Genomic DNA, 20,170 nt, shown 5'->3' on the forward strand with positions numbered 1-20,170 from the left:
GTGAGAGGAGAATGAACCCTTGTAATAATTAATATAGAAATGATTTTAAAATAACATTCAATTACAAAACTGCTATCTTTTGGAGGTCCTTAATCAGGGTCAGATGAGTTCATGAAAATATATGACCTGTGATACTTGCAGCGCTGTAAGTACAAGTAGAAGCAGGAGAGGCCACACACCATTACCAACCAAAAATAGGTGGAGATATGCTTGACTGTCATATCAAATAACAGATGGCATAAACAATAAACAGCAATAAACAAAAAATTGCCCAATAAAAAAACATTGCCATGCCTGGAACAGCACATTCCAAAAGTACAAAAGAATAGAATAGAGAATACACAGAAATCAATCATCACAGTGGCAAAGAAATGTGTGTATAATAGCAAGGCTCTTGATTTTAATGTTAAATATCAAATACAGTTTCTAATATGCACGACATTCAGAATTTACCCTACAAGAAATTGCAGTCATTATAGCAATTCAGAACATAACCAAAACTTCATTTGATGTTGCTTCAATAAAGGTTTTTGTTTTTAACTAATTTTTCATGCTTCTATGTACCCCCCTCTGATATTTGCCAGAATTCACAGGCTTTGCTTGGTGTTAATATTATCAAAAGGCAAAACCCATAAAAACATACGAAGGTTGGTATTTTTTTTCAGAAAAGGTGGCAACCCTACCTATGTTCGAAGGTGTTGCTTCTGAATGTAGGGGTAGTCATTTTAATATAACGACTTTGTTTTGTATTACATAGTTTATAAAAGAAGCCTCAACATAAATACCCAAAAAATTAAAAAAAAAAAGAATAAAGGTTGCAAAAACACCAAATACCACATAGGAAACTTTTAAGGCTATTATTTGTGTTGTTAGATATTATCAATATGGGTTTCTGCTCCCCTAGTTGAGAATATATAGCACCTGCAATACGTGTCAATGTATGTTGTAATTGGGCAGTAGCATTTTAATTTAGATTTAAAAAAGAACTTGTTAACCCCTGTATCAGTTCCAGGCCAGTACAGTGAGCTGACAGTTATGGGACAGAAGGGCATTTTGGAAAGCGCTGAAAAGCGTAATGAAAATGCAGAGGGACTGTGGAGTTAAGCGGCATGCAAATTCCCTCTACACACAAAAGGGTTAACTTATCCAATCCCTCCCCGCACATAGCAGCCTATAGGGGTCCCCTGTGCTTTCTCATCCACCCCTCCTCCTCTGGGAGATGCCTGGCATCTCCCGGGCAGCACTCCCTGGCAGCACTCCCTCTTCTATGCTGACCGGAGCTGCATCTCTCTCCCTCCCACCCTGTTCTGGATTCACCTTGGCAATACCTGTAAACATAAAAAAAATTGTATAGGCCATTTTTTTTTATGTTTGTTGTAAAAAGTTGTCACAGCAAATGGCGAGTGCTTGGTCATTTAATTTCTGCTGTTATTTGATGTCTGTTACATGCGCACTGCATTTGCAGTGGCCGGAATTCGGTTATGAAACAGCTATAAGATGTTTTGGTACATGTGAAAACAGATGGCAAGGACAAATGATGAGGTATTTTTCTAATAAAGCTGTGGCTGACCTGCACCTCAAATATCTGTGTCTTTGTGTTCTTTCTAGAAGCTTGGATTTAAGTTCTATGAAGGGAGGGAATAAGTCTCCACAGTCTTACAGAGGCATGGAAGGTGCCATGGACGTTGTCAAAGTACTGCTTAAAGAGATACTGACACTAGAAATGAAACCTTTTTACATTTATCATAACACTGTATTTGCATGAGTTTTAGCATTTTGCCAAAAAAGTATTTGCCCGATGCTTTTACATTACCTATCTAATCCCTCATGTTCCCCTATGAGGGGACTGCCATATTTGTGCAGCAGTGGGCTGTTAGTATTAGAAGCTATAACTGACAGGCTGAGAAGGGACAGTCAGGTTAAGGAATTTCAAGTAACAATTACTTACAGAAGCAGACCTATCAGCAAAGAATGATCAACATGAACTATAGGTAACTTTTTTTGTAGATTCATATTTGAAAAGTTGTTTTTTCGTGTCAGTATCACTTTAAGGACACGCTGTTCCATTCCATGAAAAGCCCAATGCTGTGATCTAACAATACTGCACCCTATGCTATGATTAGCGAGGCCACCTGTACAGGGAATTAATTGCCAAAGTGCTGGCCTTGCAGGCATCCTAAGATCTCAGGCATACAGAGTAAAAGGAGCTTTTAAGCCTCTTTTCCCAAACATGGTTCTTTTTAGATTATGTAAAATGTCTATGTATGTGTTTTATTTTTTATGTAATTGCAAAAGTGCTAATAGGAACATTTTCTTTGTTCTGGTACAGGATTAATTATCTGGATTGCTTGGGACCTTAGGTTTTCCAGATAAGGGATCTTTCTGTAATTTGGATCACCATACCTTGTTTGATACAAAACATATAAACATTAAATAAACCCAATAGGATTGTTTCCCATTAATCTGGACTAGTTTTTTTAATTAGCGTAAAAGTAGACTCTATGGGATATGGCCTTCCCGTAACTCAGAGCTTTCTGGATAAGAGATCCCATACCATTTACTTTGATTTGTTCCTCTGTAAAACGTTTTACTTACACCTTTAGACATATACAGCAATGAGGTACTGGACTGACTCAATCCTAAACCAAAGAGCCCCACTACATATAAACATTTAGAGGGCGGCTCTTTATTTATCTGCACAGTTGTCCTTGTATGCTGTCAGCTAGTTTACCTTGAATATGAAGGAAGAAAAAAAACAAACAAAACACTACATTGTATAGTGAATGTCAACAGCATCCTTTTTGTTATAGCCAGGCACAAGCTTTTTTCCTTTTTAGTTGAAGAAGCATGGGCAAACGCTTTTATTATATTCAATGGAAATTAGAGAGGTGCCTTGCAAAGGGAACAGTAGCTGCTAGGTGGTGCTGTGATTCTAAAAAATCTTGTTTGCAAATGGCCTACTTGTGCACCATATATGATGTAGGAACCAGTTGTGTTTATGTTTATATTTGGAAAAAGTGACCTACATGCAGTGTCTTCCTTGCACCACTCCTTGTGTGTCTGTGCTTGATCTGTATAGCCACAAACCCAAAAGACAGCTGTGATATTACTGAAATGTTTTTAAAAGTTTTTTCCCCATATGTAATACATATACAACTTTGTCCAGGTGTAGTAACCCATAGCAACCAATGAAATGTTTATCTTTAAACAGGCGATGCTTTCTGCTGATTGGTTGCTATAGGTGGTTAAACTTTATATTCTACACAGCTTATCTAATATCACTGGTAACCTGTGCCTTTTGGCCCTATTCAGTAACTACCCCTATGGCTACACAGCAGCCTATTCATATGAAATATATTAATGTTTATGAAGTAAACAAACAATATTTATTAGTGTAGTATAATAATATTTAATGTCTACATGCATATAAAACAGTTTTTGGCAGTGCAAGGTCAACTCTTAGCAGAATCCAAGGCAACAACCGGCTCTCGATCACCTCCCCTCCCCACCCCAGTGAAATGACAAGGGGGGGGTGGAGACGGGATGATCACAGGAGTAGCATTAAATAGGGATGGGGATGTGGCCATCAGCTCCCATAGCCTGCAAACAGCTTCAGTTAAAGATAAGCAATAAAAAGTAATAATAAAGGTTAGAATTACAAAGAAAGTTACTGATTGCCAGTGTCAGCGAGCCCTGCCAGATTATTCACTTTCTTATTGCCCATTTTCTAAAAACTGAACTTCTATATAAAGCATAGGTCTGAATGGCTCTTTACTTTGTAGTGTTTGGAATACAAAAATGAATAATACATTTCCACCAGAGGGGTCCTTGGCATAATTATAAAGGAAGCAGAATTTGCACTCATGGGGTGCCCAGGGCACACACAACATTTGCCCCAGGTCTAGTAAGAAAAAATTAGCTGAAAAATAAATGCCTTCTGGTAATAGTTGCTATGGGTAACTAGAACTGCAGCTTTTATTATATTACAGGTGTGTGATTTATTATCAAGAAGGCTTGGGACCTGGATTTTTTCAGATAAGGGATCTTTCCATATATTGGATCACCATACCTTAAGTCTGCTAAAAAAAACATTTAAACAGTAACTGTTTGACACCAGTATGGATTCATGCAGCTTATCATCCAGTACAAGGTACTATTTTATTATTACATAGAAAAAGGAAATCATTTGAAAAGTTAGAATTATTTGCTTAAAATAGTGTTTATGGGAGATGGCCTTCCTGTAATTCAAAGATTTCTGGATATTCCGGATAAGGGATCCCATACCTGTACTGCCTTAAATTTAGGAATGGACAACTAACATTTTTTTTGTCCTTTTCACCTTTTAAACTTGGCTTGGTGCATCATATCTTCTGGCAGTGTATGTAAAAATCACAAGTTTTTATTTCCTTCCCCAAGAATGTATGTAACACTGTGTAAAAGTCTGTGGGTAATTGTATTAAGTCACTTTTGCTTTCAATAGGGTTACTGTTGGAATAATATGCTTCTTGTATGCCATTATCTCCAGTGAAGCTGGTAAAAATGTGTGCGACTTTTAGGGCTGTTTTTCATCACATGTTTATAAAAGCACATGTCCAAGATTTGTCTGTCACAAGACTAGAGAGTGCTGTTATGTAGTGAAATCATGGCATGTCCAACACTAATGCCAGTTACCGCTCAACCTTAAATAGAAAATGTCATTAAAGCAATGGTACCGGTCTCCCAGGCTTGTGCAAAAACATAACAGAAATAAATGCAGGATTGCATCTGAAATAACCCACTTACTGGCTTGAATTTAGTGGACGTGGCTTTTTTTAATCATGTACTACTGTATTGTATGTACAATACAATGCAATATGATACATATGTTGTTATATTTGTATCTGCCTATCAAAAGGCAAATATACCCTGTCCATAAGTAGGATAGATTTCCATTTATTAAAAGATAAACCTGGTTTAGACAAGCCATAAATCACATGCTCTTAATCTCGCTATCTCCCATTAACACACCTGTGTAAAATGTTGTAGGAAAATATTCGTAGCTAAACTGTATGAGCACAGAAATGCCATTAATTGCAGGGATGGTTTTTTCTTTTCTTCCCAGACTTAATGTCCAAAATAGGCCGCTTGGCACAAAAAAAGCTTCGTAGTGGGTAGTTAATTGCCAGTCATTACTTATCAAGTGTCTTGTTTGATTTAGGCTGAGTGTAAATATACCTACAGTAGGGATGTCTTTCTAATATTGCATCAAACCCATTTATCTCAGAAATGGGTTCTTAGTTCATCAGAACATAATCTCAATCAGGGTTGAATGCTTATGCAGGGATGGTGACCTTTGCATACTACAATGCTTTCCACAGTTTTGCTAAAGTTGCTGGTAGAGAATCTCTTACTCAGATCAGTGCATAACCTTACGTCATTATATGCATACACACAAGACTACCCAAAACCAGAGAGATTATGGGGCTAATTTACTAAAGCAAAATGTAAAAAATAAGAGTAATCAGAGCAATTTACCCACAATGCAACATTCCCTCCCACAATTCCAGCATAACTGCACTTGCTGCACCCAGGTGCAAGGATTTGACAACAGATAGCAAATTGCACACAAATACTGTAGATGCCAGTTATACTAACAAAGGAAAGAACATGGGCATATACTTAGACTTATTTATATGTTAAGGTGGCAATACACGTTAAGATATGCCCACCTAAGGTGGGTGATATAGGGCTAATTCAACTAAATTAAAACGGTGAATGGGCCGTCGCACCGCATCAACAAGCCGAAGCTGCTCCCGATCCAATGGGAAAAGCAAACCTGTTCGATCAAGATCTGGGCAATTTTAGGCCATATATCGGTTAGGTAGGCCTGTCAGGGGTGCTCACACACAGGCAAATAAGCTGCCAAATCGGTCTAAAGAACTCAAAACAGCAGCTGCAGTCCGCCAGTGTATGGCCACCTTTATTCAATTGCCAATAGCAAGCAGTACCTTAGTGTACTCTGCAGCTTGTGCATTTTTGCACTAAAGAAGCAACCAGCAAATTGATGTATAGTACTAATATAGATGAGGACAAGTAGGCACAAGTGCATTGTGTATCGCAGTGGGCACAAATATGCAACCATTTTAGCTTTTATTGCATTATATCTAACTACACTGATGGTCTGTTGTACCACAGGGCTAGGGCAAATTCCATTTCTGTAACCACCAACCACCACCACCTCCTTCATGTCCCTTCTGCCTCAAAGCAGTGTCTTGGTTTTGCAGAACACCCGGTGCATGTGCAAATCATTTACACAATGGAGATGCAAGGAGAAGTGCAGGAGTTTGTGGGACATTGAGGTTAAACAAATTGTGGTTTTAAAGCAAAAAAAATGAGAGGTAATAGCAAACATTACTTTACAAAATGTTTGCTTGAGTATCAGGGACTCATTTATTATAATAATACATTAAATATAACATTCATAAAAAACGCTGAACTACCGGTAATAATTCATGTGGAATTGCAACATGAAAGGAATTATATGATATGTTCTATGCTCCTGGGCTTGGAGTATTCCTAGTATTCATGGATATCACACAAAATCAAAAGATGAACGCATAATATGGGGTTTTTGTTTTCATCTGTTTATAATTAGAATGTGAGGGCCCATAAGTGTTTGCTACATTTTTACCTGGGCTCCCACATTTGGTTTATTTAAACCTTTTTGTGGCACAGTGACTAGAAAATCTCTAGTGTTAGGCATTTCTCTCCCGAAATGCTCCATGACACATAGTAGATTTGGAGAATAACAGGTGCTCTGCTCACTCAGGCTGAAGGAGCATCACCTGGGAAATATGAGTGGGACAAGTAAGTGGTGGAGTAGGCTTTACAACTGAGAGAGCCAGGGTGAAGAAGACAAAAAGCCAGCAAGTAGAATACTTTGGATTATTTTGATCTTATTATGGATGAGGCACAATACAAAAAGAAGGTTATCCTGACTTCCAATGGGCTGTCCTCTCTGGTATCACAAGAATAAGCTTTATTTTGTTTGTTGCATATACTGTATAAACCTGTAAAGAGACTAATAGCATGTGGTATTAGCAATGAAAAAATAAATTGGTGATAAAATATTGTTGCATTTCAAAATTAAAACAGAGTTGCTAGAAAAAAAACCCTCAAAATGTGTATGTAAACATATTAAAGTGCACTGGTGTAAGACAAATACAAATCTCTGATTGAAGGCGTTCAAATATAGAATAACTAGAAACAATTAGCTATTGAAATGTATCTGGGATCTCCACAAGTCTATGCTGAATATAAACCAAGGACCAAAAATAGACTAACTGCTCAGAGCACAGGCTGAACAGTCTTTATCTTCTGCCAAAAAATATCTTTATATATTATACATCAAGGTTTTTGCTGTTTCTGAGTATATAAATTGTGTGCCACTAATATGCTCTCATGCTGTGGGTCTCCAGACCTCAGAGCCCAATAATAGTTTGAGAGGATCAGACTGAAAAAAAGATATTTATTAGAATGCATGACGAATAAATGCACAAGACCGCTTAAAGTACTGGTGTAATTTCAGTCATACACCACTGGCTGACTGCATGTAGCCCAAAGGCCATATTAGTTGGGGGAAACAATAGTCTCAATGTCCTTGGCTGAAAGCCTTTACATCATAACCCTGATCTCATGCTTTTCACATGGCATGACACTCAGTCTGAAGCACTGCTTGTGTTAGGCAGCAGTTGAAGTGAAACTTCTGTTTAATGTTATATTCATCTACTATGCATGCCCCAACTACTATAAGGTCAACTATGGCAATTGAGTGGATCTCAACTTATAGATCGGAACCTAAAGATGGCTTGTTATGCTGTTTTGGTTGGATCAATACAGTTGATTTATTCTTATGACTGACAATGTTTATTCAATTTTGACATACTGTATTCAAACTAAAATTTGGGTTGAAAGGCAAAAGTGACTATATGGATTGAAGACAAAATGAAACTGTTAACCTAGGTTAAGATGTTCCTTATAAGTTTCTTTTAAGATCTCCACTGGTGGCACTTGAGTAAAGACCTGCAGATATTACTTTTGCCAGTCAGGGAAAGCGTTATAAATGGCTTTTAAAAGCAGGTTATTTAGGGGTACATATAATCCAACCACAAGCAGAGTTTTGATCCAATCATATAGTTTAGAGATTAGGATTTTTTCTGTTTAATTTTCTAAAAGTGAAAACAGCACTTTCTTGCCATAATGTGTATCAACAGCAACAAAAGAATCTTGTTCCTGTCTCCCTGACCACGATTGCACAGTGGAAGCCAGGACCAGATTTGCTTCCATTCCCCTTGCTCCTGCTGGGCAATGAGATCCAGAAACAGGATGTGATGTAGCTGAGGATGAAAGTCGCAACACTGCGGTGCTACCCTGCAGTTACATAGCTGGTACAGTACCTTAGGTGGTAAGAGTGATTTTGCACACATTTTGAAACTTAGGGGTATATTTATCATGCTGTGTAAAAAGTGGTGTAAAAGAAACCGGTGATATTGCTCATAGCATCAGATGATTTGCTTTGGTTTTCTAACTGTTGAAATCTAATTGCTGATTGGTCGCCCTGGGCAACATCACCTGTAATGCTTTACTCCACTTTTTACACAGCATGATAAATATACCCCTAGGTTTCATTAGAATCCCTAAGTTTTAGATTTAGAATCAAGAGCACAGATGTGATAGTTAAAGTACCTTATGCACCCCCTAACAGGCGCTGGCTTTGCTGACTTTGATGTTAACTCATAATCAAAAAAAAAAAGAAAAATGGTGTGAAAGCGTAAAATTCTGGTACCTTCCATCCAGTATAATATCGACACAAAAATACTGAATTCAGCTTGCAATCAAAAGTAGGAATATCTGCTTTACCTGCATTTAATCACAAGCAGACACTAGACAAAACCAATGTAGCAGCAGGCCACAGTAGGTTGTTTATGCAAGAACGTCATTCATAAAGGTTTCCTGCAGTCAGCATTTTTCTTAAAAAAGGAATAAAAAACCTCCCTGTAATTTGTAGCAAAGAACTGAGCATTCTATTGTACTTCATTAGGGACAAAGATTAATAAAAGCTGAGATTTGCATAATACAATATATTGATAATAATGAAAGAACTCTGAGATTACGCCTAGCTCCCAGGAACAATGAAACCTCTTTCAGCATTGTGTGTTCATTCCCTCACTGTTGGCCTAATGTAAGCAGCAAAGCGGTTCAGCTGTCGTTTGGGCTTGCATAACTTAGACCAAAGCATGGGTCTTAGCGCCTGTTTTTTGTTTTTTTAAAAGAGCTCCCCTGTGTTAACAAACAGCATGAATACAGAAACATTTAGATCTTCGTATGCCTTCTAATTTCCTGTTTAATGAGCAACTACTTCAGTACTTTAAATAGGTTCAGCATATAATCTTACCAACATACTGTATTATCTGCAGTTAAATTAAGGTCACTCTGAAAAGTAGAGTTTCATGGCTGTATCAGCACTATTAGTGGGTACAGCACCACCGGACCAGCTGTGCCGATTAGTGTACATCTTAATATTATTTTAATAATGTGTTTCTGGGTTCGGAGCCTTCGCAAGTACAAAAGCACAACAAAGTAATAAAGTTATGCCCCACACAAACAGAATCTTCACTAAAAATAAAGTTCATAGATGGTGGCATAAATACAAGTTACTAGGCCCTCATAACATTTTTTTGTGGCCCCTGGAATTCCAGGAAGAGTACCTGTTTTAAACATATATATTGAAATTGTACATAAGTCATGAAGATAAAGTTTTTATTTAAAAATGCAGTCCACCTTGCAGAACTCCAGCTGTTGTATAGCTAAACTAGCTTTACCCTTCCTACAAATATTTTCTATATTTGAAATGCTGGAAGTTGTAGTTCACCAGCAGATCTAAGATAACGGGTTAAAAATTTCAACAAGGCATTCTAAACATATTTATCTGATATTATACATTGTACAAATAGTAAATCTGTAACTTGCCCAAAGATATGGTAATAACACAGGGTCCCTCTGTGGCTAGAGTCCCAGGATACATGCCATCTTTGGCCTGTACTAAAAGCCTCTCTCCCAGCAAGTACTGTTGGGAACTTGTCAGTGAGAGCCACTGCGAAGGCCACAGCACATCCGAGGGCAAATAGTTTTTGTTTGGAGTCACAGAACCATTGTGCTAAGTCATCTCACTAAACAAACTCACAGAGAACTCAACCATCCCATGGCGAGTGCTCAGTCACCCACAAAGGCACCTTTTGTATGGGTATATTAGCTCTGTCTGTCTTTCCTTTATTATCCATCTGTGTTATTTCTGTGAGCTTTGATTGTGCTCTTTGGCTGACTGTTGCCTGCAGATTAATGGTGCATAAACCCATTTTCCCACCATGTTCTAAAGTCAGACATAGCTGCCTGACGTGTGCCTTGTACAGTTAATAGATTCTACAGCAGGTACTGTATCTGCAAATGGTATTCCCTGTGCAACTGAACTACACATACCAGAACCCCCTAACAGCCAAAGGCTGTCCATCCTGCCCAAGGTTGTCCATCAATGCACAGTAGAGTGGTTAGCTAGCTAAATGCCTGGCTTAAAGCACTGGCTTATTAATATGACCTACAGATAAATACTTCTAATTTTCTTCTATTTTATTATTGTATGTACAATATATGCAGGCCATAAATGTACTTTATGCTGTATGGAGTCATAGCCCTCAAATGTCAACAGTAACAAGACTGTTTTAAAGGGTAACCAAAGCACAAAAAGCATTCAGCTAGAACTGAAGTCATTGCATATTTGACAACTTTTGGAAATACATGCTAGGGTGATTTTACCGCTGGGTCTTTGTGACTTTAAAAAACTGCACTAAAAAGAAGAGATAGCAGCCATCCTATATGGCATGCTTTATTGCTGTGGTTTTAACAATGCAAAAGATTTTACCCACCTCTCTACAATAGATAGATAGATAGATGATAGATAGATAGATGATAGATAGATAGATAGATGATAGCTAGATAGATAGATAGATAGATAGATAGATAGATAGATAGATAGACATAGGCCGAAACACAGACTGGCTATTACCATTCTGCATAAACACTTGAAATAAGCATCTTTTATCTTCCCCTAAGTATTTACTAAGAGGCAAGCAAGTATGGCTGGTGTTTCAAGCAGATAGTGCATCGAGTGTACAATATGTTCTAGAGTTCTGAATACACTATTTTATTGACCTGTCAAAACTCAGTGACAAAGAAGCTGCTCCATATCCTTCTAGTTTTGTTCAGCCATTGCCCTTGTAACAGTGCCCATAAACTCATTGGGAATGAGTAGCACTTCTGAAACGCTGGGGACAAAAGTTTGATTCTATCTGGGGCACTATCTGCAAGGAGTTCGTAAGTTCTCCCCGTGTCTGTGTGGGTTTCCTCAAACACTCACAGACTCAAGACATACTGGCAGGTTAACTGGCTCCTGACCTTCTTGTGTGCGAATGTGATAGGAAAGCATCCTACAGTATGGCTTTGTTTTTGCTACATAGCCTTTTTTATGGCTAATTCATGATGAGTTCCTTGTGCTTTCCTTGTGTTCTGTTTTTAAACAATCTTTAAGTTAGAAAGTCATTCCTATTGCTACATGCTTTTGTGAGGGTAACCTATGGCTTTCATTTCACTGGCATATGCTAAGAATCTGCTCCTGCATAATTAACAAAGTGCAAAACACTATAGTATAGATATATAATATATGGCTTGCATGGTTTACAGGACCTTTTCAATGGTGTAAAAAAAGTATTTCTGTATGAGGCAGTGGCCTAAAAAACATATAAAATATAATGATAACCATTTACCTAGGGTGCAAGTGCTACAGATGTGCATCCATTGGTGCTCATACAATATGCATTTATGCCCCAAGGAAAGCTGCAGCACGGTGCCAGGATGCGATGGTGAGCCCTGTTCTTTAGGACGTGGCCCTATTGCAGCTTGCACCTTCTGTAGCTCTCTAGCTTGTGCTTTTGAATGACATGCAAGTTAGGGGACAGGTAGGGGGAGGAGAGGTTTCATCTACATAGCTCCCCACACCTGCCTCTCTTATATAGAGCGCTCACCCAAACAGCTCTCTGTTTCACAGCACAGGGGCCTGCAGCCATTCTGCAATAGCAATTGCAAAAAAAGGGAAAATGTATACACTGTGTCCTGTAACATAAATTACCCCTTTTGTACATGTGCTTGTGACACAGTTAAATGGTTTGCTTTTCTAAAAATTTAGAATGCTTTTCATTTACATTTGACAAAAAATGAAGAGATAAACATGATCACTCCTATTTTCTGTGTATTTATATTCAATAACAGAGAATAAGGGCAATCACAGGAAAAAATACAAGTGGTCATTTACAAGTGTAAGCAAAGTTTCACTACTGCAATTTTCCCCAGCAGTCAGTTGCACGTTAAACCTGATTCTTTAAATATCAAAATGTGCTCATTGTTGCTCTGTCCTTCCTGCCTTACATTCCAAATTGATCACTGCTGCACCTATTAACAGGCGCAGCTCCTAAATTATTGGGCACAGGCATCACTTGCACACTGAGCACCATAAATTACATTAGGAAAATATGGTATTTTCAGGTATAACTCTTATCTTTTCAGGTTAAAGTCACATGAATTTGAGGGTTAGAATACTGTTTGACTTATCACAAGAATTTGGCAAAGTCTGGATTCGGCTGAATCCAAAAACAAATATTGAATTTGCTGCATGCTCACTGTACTTCTGGGTAGATAGTTTTGTTACTAATTACTGGGCACTGGACTATATTTCAGCAGCAACACTGGGGTTGCATAAAATTGTTTGATCTGGCACCAAACACAATATTAATACTGGTATAAGCAAACCAAAATCAGTATTAAAATATGGAGTATAAAGTGGTGCTCAAAGGTGTAAAAACCCCTAAGTTTGCCCATTGTTTATTAGACTGGTTCTCGTGTGCAGCAGAGGGCTTTGGCCACATTAGTTCTGTCTGAAAAATTTCCTGTGCCATTTGATAAATATGTGAGACAAACTGGAATTCTGTATTCAGAAAGCTACAAACTATTGGAAGAAGATGATCTCCTTTAATCACCTTGTTAATAATGAACGTGCAATATTTTTGCCACTTAAGGACAATAGAATTTATGTAGCAAAAATAGAAATTATGGAAGCTTTTGCACTTTACGGAGAATGATTGTAGAAATATTTGGGCATTTTATGCATACGTCTCACTGGAGTTTCAGACTTTTTAAGGATTATCTGTAATTAATGCTGTGTGACCTCTTTTTCCATTAGAAAAAGAATGGGTAGTTTAATGAGGACCCCTGAAAAGGCTCATTATGCCCAATTGTCTCAATTATGCAAATGAAGTTGATTTTTTTAAAGCAGGGCAGTAGAGTTTCAGATTAGAGTTTTTGGAATTCCATCTGCAAAGCAGGCATTTTTCCAGTTCCTTCTCTGTAGTCACACAGAACTTTTAACAAATTGGAGATTTGGGTATTATCAAAGTAGATTTGTTGTGCCTTGTTCCACCATGGGATGAAAATACCCTCAGGGCAGGGAGACTGATCATGGGACTGCAAAAGGATTACCTTCAAAGGCAGTCATGAGATTGGCCTGAACAAAGAGACTGCTCACATGCTTATCATATGAGATTCTCTTCTTAAAGTGCTGGCACCCCATCTCCTCAGGGAGTCTGACCACCTCCTGGCAGAGCACTGAGGAGGCAAGACAGCACTCTAGCTCTACTGCCTTCTCTGTCAAGCAACGGCGCAGGACATCTGAGGTAGGAACACACTGAGATGTACTTTTACTTGCATGTTTTTCAGTTAAAAGGGGTTATTCAATATCTGCCTCGGTTGATTTTGCTTGGCTTGAAAAAAGGATTAGAAAATCCTCTATTTTATTTTATTAAATAAGTTGTTTATTATCTGTAGGGTGCCATCTACCATTTGGACTAACTTTTTTTCTCTATGCCATTATTTTTTAATCTTCCATCTATTATACACAATTGCTTTACAAATGCTCTAAATACCTTTTGTATTTTAGTAGATTAAATAGTAAATGACAAAACAAGCTGCCATTTGAGCTGTGATTGATAAGATAACACAAATGCTAGAATTTTGTTACCTCATCAAATAGGGTCCAAAAAAATAACAGAAGTAGAAAACATTTTATGCAGTGAACTTAACACAGATGTTATTCACATACTTCATGCTTCACACACAGCATTGCCTTAAAACTGAAACTGAGAGATTTGAACCTTCAGTTAAAGAGTTGTGAGCAGACCTGCAAATGACTCCTTTATGTCCCTGTGGTTGACTGTGCATCAAGAACTGCTAGTTTATTAGCACAAATAGAGCCTTATATTAAGAGTTGTAAATCAAAATTTGCAGTCAGCTGTTACAGTCTTGTTTGATGCCATCAGAGCAAGGTATTTGTATATGGCTTTAAGGAGTAGGAGAGCGACCAGACAGAAGAACCAGAGAAGAAAGGGTGAGGCTCAGAAGTCATGCCCCAATATCTCACAGTAATCTATGAGATCAAAGCCTCTTAATTTTAAGGCTGTTATCATTTATTGCATGTGTATATATGCATTGGGGTTGATTTAATAAGGTTGAACTTGATGGAATATTGCCTTTTATCAAACCCAATTAACTGTAACTGTAATTTTAAAATAGTGGTTCTTGATTCAGGGACTTATAGGTGTCATTTGCATGTGTCTGCCTGAGAGTCATTTATCAGTACTTATGGCAGTTTCTTTTTAGAGAAAGGCTTTCAAAATATTCAATGTACTGTGGCTTTTTGGCTTCTTTTCAACCATCACACCCTTACCACACCATCTGCAGAATTGGCACCACAACCACTGTAATTGTAAGCAGGTTTCCAACCATTTTGGTCCTTTAAACAAAGTACCTACTTTCTGTATTGCATTTGCTTATAAAAGTGATATAAATAAGCTATGAAGAATAATTCCTGTATAGTTCATAGCTTTCATTTATGTATTATAATTGTACTCATTTGTAGTTCAGACTAGTGTGCCATGTTTTCCAGATTGCTAGTGAATTTAGTATTAGAACACGAATAACACTTTAATGCGCCGAGATGTGTTTTTAATGCTGATTTCACATACAGATTAACAAAAACATATATTTAAGGCTTTATGTTACCAGTGCTGTCTGTTGTACCAGGATGTTAATAAATGTAGTTGTAGGCCTCTGTGCCTAGTATGTTTATGTGCTTTGAGGGATCAACAAGGAATTAACAGGTTTACCAGTAGGATCAAATCACTAACAAATGTTCTATTTGTCTTGTAGTAAAAAGGTTCTCCTGGCCCTTGGCCTGAGCATTACAATTAATCTGTCATAATCCTTTCTGAATTCTTCAGTGTAACGGAAATGTTCTTTTTCTAAACTCATTAACTACATGGTATAAAGAATCAAATGTATGCAATCCTTTGGGATGTTTTACTGTGAGACAATGTACAAGGAAAATACAGACATACAGTTCCATGCAGTATGTGCCTGCCTCAGCATTTGCACAGGATGATAATCAAGCTTTGAGTAAGGAGATTAAAGAGACAAGGGCAGTGACACTTCAAAGGCTGTCTGAGCATGGTTTCTGAATTGTATTGCAGAGATGTCACATACCAGCCTTTTGCTGCTACTGGGGAATGGGTTAGTGCATAATGATGTGACTCTTTCTCTGTTTCATTGCAAATTTTACGTATAATAAAAACCAATAGACTTGAGAGGGGAGCTTTCAATGCTAAAATAATAAAGTTTCCAGGTATAACACAATTCCTTTGTAAAGGCATTTACATTCACCTACAAATAGGGCAGCTGTAAAACATCAGGATAATGGTAAAGTTTGTTGTGTTTCCAACAAGAAATATGGATGTTCCTGGAGCAAATATTTAGAAAAGATCCAGTTTTGATCCCATAGATGGTATTGTATTATTTTCCAGGTCTACCAAACAATAAAGGCACAATAATTTATAGAAAATATGTGGGGAATAAATACAATTTGTTGGTTGGTTGCTTTGGGTTACTAGACCTGGTACATATTGTGACTTTTACTTCATTACCCTGTAAGTCAGTTATTTGTTGCATTCATTTGATTATTGAAACCAAAGATTGTCCTGCCTGTTCTTTGGGGGGGGGTGACTAAACGTATGTGTGTAAATTAATATGAGGAATATTATGCAGAATGGGTTATAAAAGTTACACATTTATATGTTTTATTTATTTAAGGAGAGTCCAGTAACACCTCTGATCTTCAAATGATCCTGGCAGATTGTCTCTTGCACAACCCATTAAGCTCATTAAAATGCCTTAAATTGTGTCTCAAAGAAAAGTCTATTTGGAGAAGGGTTTTGAACTGTTTGTTTACTTTTTAATAAATATGCCCCCCCCCCACCTGAGACGTTCTGTATATAAAATTAAGCATATTTCTTGCATTTTTTAGGGTCAAAAGGCTTGGATAGAAAAGACATTTTCTAAGCGAGAATGCATTTATGTACTTGCCAACAGCAAAGACAGCAACAGGTGAGTACCGGAAAACTTATATGAATTAAAGCAACATCACTTTACAAAAAGTAAAATGTTTTTTTTAATCAATAAAAAACTCAGAGACAATAAATTGTAAATTCAAGCTGCTGTTTTAGCTCAAAATATGAGCTTTTCTGAAGCTTTGTTATCACATCCCTCTACCTTGACATCAATTTATCTCTACTAAATCATATTAGGAAAAAAAAACTGCTATCTGCAAGTAGCGTTATCGAAGCCATGTGGTGTGTGTGCTGAGCAGCCCTTTGTTCCTAATAGTCACATACTGTTATCTACGAGTGTGGGATATGATTTCTAATCTAGTCTCAGACTCCATCACCAACGCTCTCAAATAAGTAAAATTACCACACAAAATGTGTTTTAAAATGGCTGTCAGCTTGCATTACTATGTACTCCTGTCTTTTGTTTTTGTTTCTTTTTTTAAATACAAAGATAGACTTACCAAACATTCATGCAGGTTAATTTGATCCTTATGAAAATGACCCTATTGCATGTCGTACCCGTGATTACAGAAAGATTGTAAGCTCTGCAGTGGTGTCTTGGAAATTGGTTAGAAAACAGTTTATTTTCTTAAACAGAAGGGAACCCCATCCTTTCAGCATTAGCAGATGCCCCTATTGGTTAGCTCTGGTTAAGGTTAGGTCTGGCAATTCACAGGACCCCCCTTTGCAGCTTGTGGCCTCGCTGCTTCCTAACTTGTCTGATGATGCACAAGTTAAGGGGTCAGACATTTACATGCCTCCTCCCTTCCACCCCCCCTGAATGCAGTACTGCTGAATGCAGGCACTGGTTTAAACTTGGGGGTAGTTGCAGAAATGGAACACAGAGACCTGCAGCAATTTTACATTCAAGCATGACAAAGTGCATAAAGGACACCCTTTTGCACTTTTCACACTGCCTTCCATGTAGCAAATATCACTGTTCTGTTTGTCAGATTGATACGAAGTACATCCTGCCCATGCTCACTCACTTCCTCATTTAGCAATGCAGCAACAATTAAAAACTTGTGACATTTTATAACAGGAAATGAGAGTTCAGCCTGCTTCCCTTATGTTAGTATACCTTACCATGTAACCATGTTTACATAGTGAGTTATATCAGAAATATGCAATGTATAGAACTTCATCTATGTCCTAGCATTCTCAGCTAAAATAGTCCCTTTTTATCACCTCCCCTTCCATTTACTTACTATCCTATCCTTCATTTAGATGATGGGACAGGATCACATACAGTTGTGCTCTCCTGCATTAAAAGGACAGAAATCCAAGTTTAAAAAATAAAATTTCTGCTCTAACACTTACCATGGACACATTGTTGCCTTAGTTTCTAGCCTTCTTTAAATATGCTATTGAAATTTACAAATATATAAATCGAACTACAGACTATCCGCTGCATTGGATATTTGAAAGTTGTAGTTCAGAAAGAGCTTATGGAATCCCAATTTCAGATAACTAATAATATGCCATTTATATATTTATTGTATATTTTCTGATCTTTGTGAGGCTAAAGCTTCTGTCCTGCTATTAACTTGACAGTGATGTAAAATAAGAATAGACTAGCATAAATATGATTTGTTGACTTTATACACTATATCCCTGTGCTGAGATCTGACCATGATTCATCTCTAGGTGTTGCTGTGGCCAGCTACTTACTCAACACATCCCAGTTCCTCAAAATGCTACGGGTAACAAGAATGGAGAAGAGTGCAAGCAGCTGGAAGCAGTGCCTGAAAAATGGTCAATCAGTAAACACACTCAGCTTAGCCCTACAGATGCTTTTGGAATTCTGGAGTTCCAGGGGGGCGGGCACTCCAACAAGGCCATGGTAAGATCAAGATGAAGTGCCCTTTTTTACTGTAACTATCACACTTTGTGCTCTTTGTTCTAAAGAAACTTGTCCTAGTGTGCACATCTGTGCACTCACATATGTAGGACTAGAATTCAGCTCTAAAGTTAAAGGAAGGAGAGATTGCTTGGATTTGGTCACTGTTTGTAGCCAGCAGCATCACTTACAGTAAATTAAACATCATTGTAATAGCATATTATTCATATCCAATGATTATTATATTTTAAATAAAAAAACACTTTAAACGAATTGTATTTTAGCTTTAAATAAGGATCTGATTTTTTAATCTATGAATATAATGTAATAGGGGGTTAACTGGTTTCAGCAAGGGAGCAAAGCAAATAAGACCTAGTAACTGTCCTTAGTCTTTAACTTCAGTTATTAGTGATTTTGAGAAATAGATGACTTTTCCTATAAAATAAATCCAAAGCCTCAAACTCTGGACATAATAACATAAGCATATAAGTCCTGTGCCCTTTTATAGGGTGTAATGTGTCCTTGCTATTCCTTACTAAATTACAAATGAGTGCTCCCTATCTGTACCACAGTTAGAAAGGGTGTACCCCACACAGAAACACAACATTCACTGCCCTTCAGTTACCCAGGGTTTCCCAGAGCTTTTATGTGATGGAAACTACTGATTTTTCTGTAAAGGGGTTGTTCTCCTTTAAGTTAACTTTAGTATGTTGTAGAAAGGCCAATTTTTCAATTGGTCTTCATTATTTATTCATAGTTTTTTAATTATTTGCCTTTTTCTTCACTTTCTTTTGGTCACTGACCCCAGCAGCCAAAAAACAATTGCTCTGTGAGGCCACAGATTTATTCTAAAGCCATCTTTCCATTCAGGCCCTCTCCTATTCATATTCCAGTCTCTTATTCAAACCACTCCCTGGTTGCTAGGGTAATTGGTACCAGATAGCTGCTGAAACTTCAAACTGGAGAGCTGCAGAGAAAAAGTAAAATAACTAAAAAAAGTACATATAATGAAAAAATGAAGACCAATTGCAGATTGTCTTAGAATAGAACTTTCTACATCATAAATATATGAATATTAAAGTTAACGCAAAGGTGAACAACCCCTTTAAGGAACATCTGGAAAGCAGAAAGTATTGCTTTGCTTTGTAAATTTAAAGGGTTCCTTCTGGGCAAGTAGATAACCGCCATATCACACCTCTGAAACTCTGTGCTGCCTCATTCTGCAGTCAGAATTACACCACTACAATTGCTCTTGCAGTTATATATATATATATGTTTAACCTACAAGATAGCCCTAACTTATACTATAAATACTAAGGATATAATATACACGAACCATAAATATCCTGTAAATGATATCCTTATAAATATTATACCCCCTTGCCCTTTTTGTAAAGTATGTGGATATTGGACGTTACACAGGAGTTTAATAACCTGTATAAAAGCACTTAGACTCTGGCATCATGCTTTTATATAGTCATGGAACATCTATGGGACTTATATTTATTATACTTATATTTTACAATAGGTGGTGCATTATTCCCTATATATTTCACATTCAATGTAATTTAAATACAATATGAAGAACAGGAAATTATATACAGATAGAGGGTTACTGTTTTCTCATAAAACTAGAGGCCACCCCTTTAGATCAGAGGAACTGAACTTTCACTTCAGGGCAGTGAGGTTGTGGAATGCCCTTCCTTGTGATGGCAGATTCTGTTAATGTGATTAGGATAATATTCAAGGATGC

General features: G+C 37.4%; 1 protein-coding gene across 4 annotated transcripts in view; it reads left to right on the plus strand.

Moving 5' to 3' along the window:
* The window catches only part of trpm1 (transient receptor potential cation channel subfamily M member 1), a 79,650-nt gene that overhangs the window by 11,534 nt on the left and 47,946 nt on the right, over positions 1–20,170 (plus strand). For 3 of the 4 annotated variants that reach the window (XM_031899152.1, XM_031899151.1, XM_031899153.1), the window contains exons 2-3: positions 16,496–16,575; positions 18,225–18,420. In XM_031899152.1, coding sequence (XP_031755012.1) covers positions 16,496–16,575; positions 18,225–18,420 — 276 coding nt within the window. Of the gene's footprint in view, positions 1–13,516; positions 13,815–16,495; positions 16,576–18,224; positions 18,421–20,170 lie in introns of those variants that run through there. The other variant, XM_031899154.1, reaches the window with a different exon arrangement.

Source organism: Xenopus tropicalis, chromosome 3 (assembly GCF_000004195.4).
Source record: "Xenopus tropicalis strain Nigerian chromosome 3, UCB_Xtro_10.0, whole genome shotgun sequence".
Classification (NCBI taxonomy): Eukaryota; Metazoa; Chordata; class Amphibia; order Anura; family Pipidae; genus Xenopus; species Xenopus tropicalis.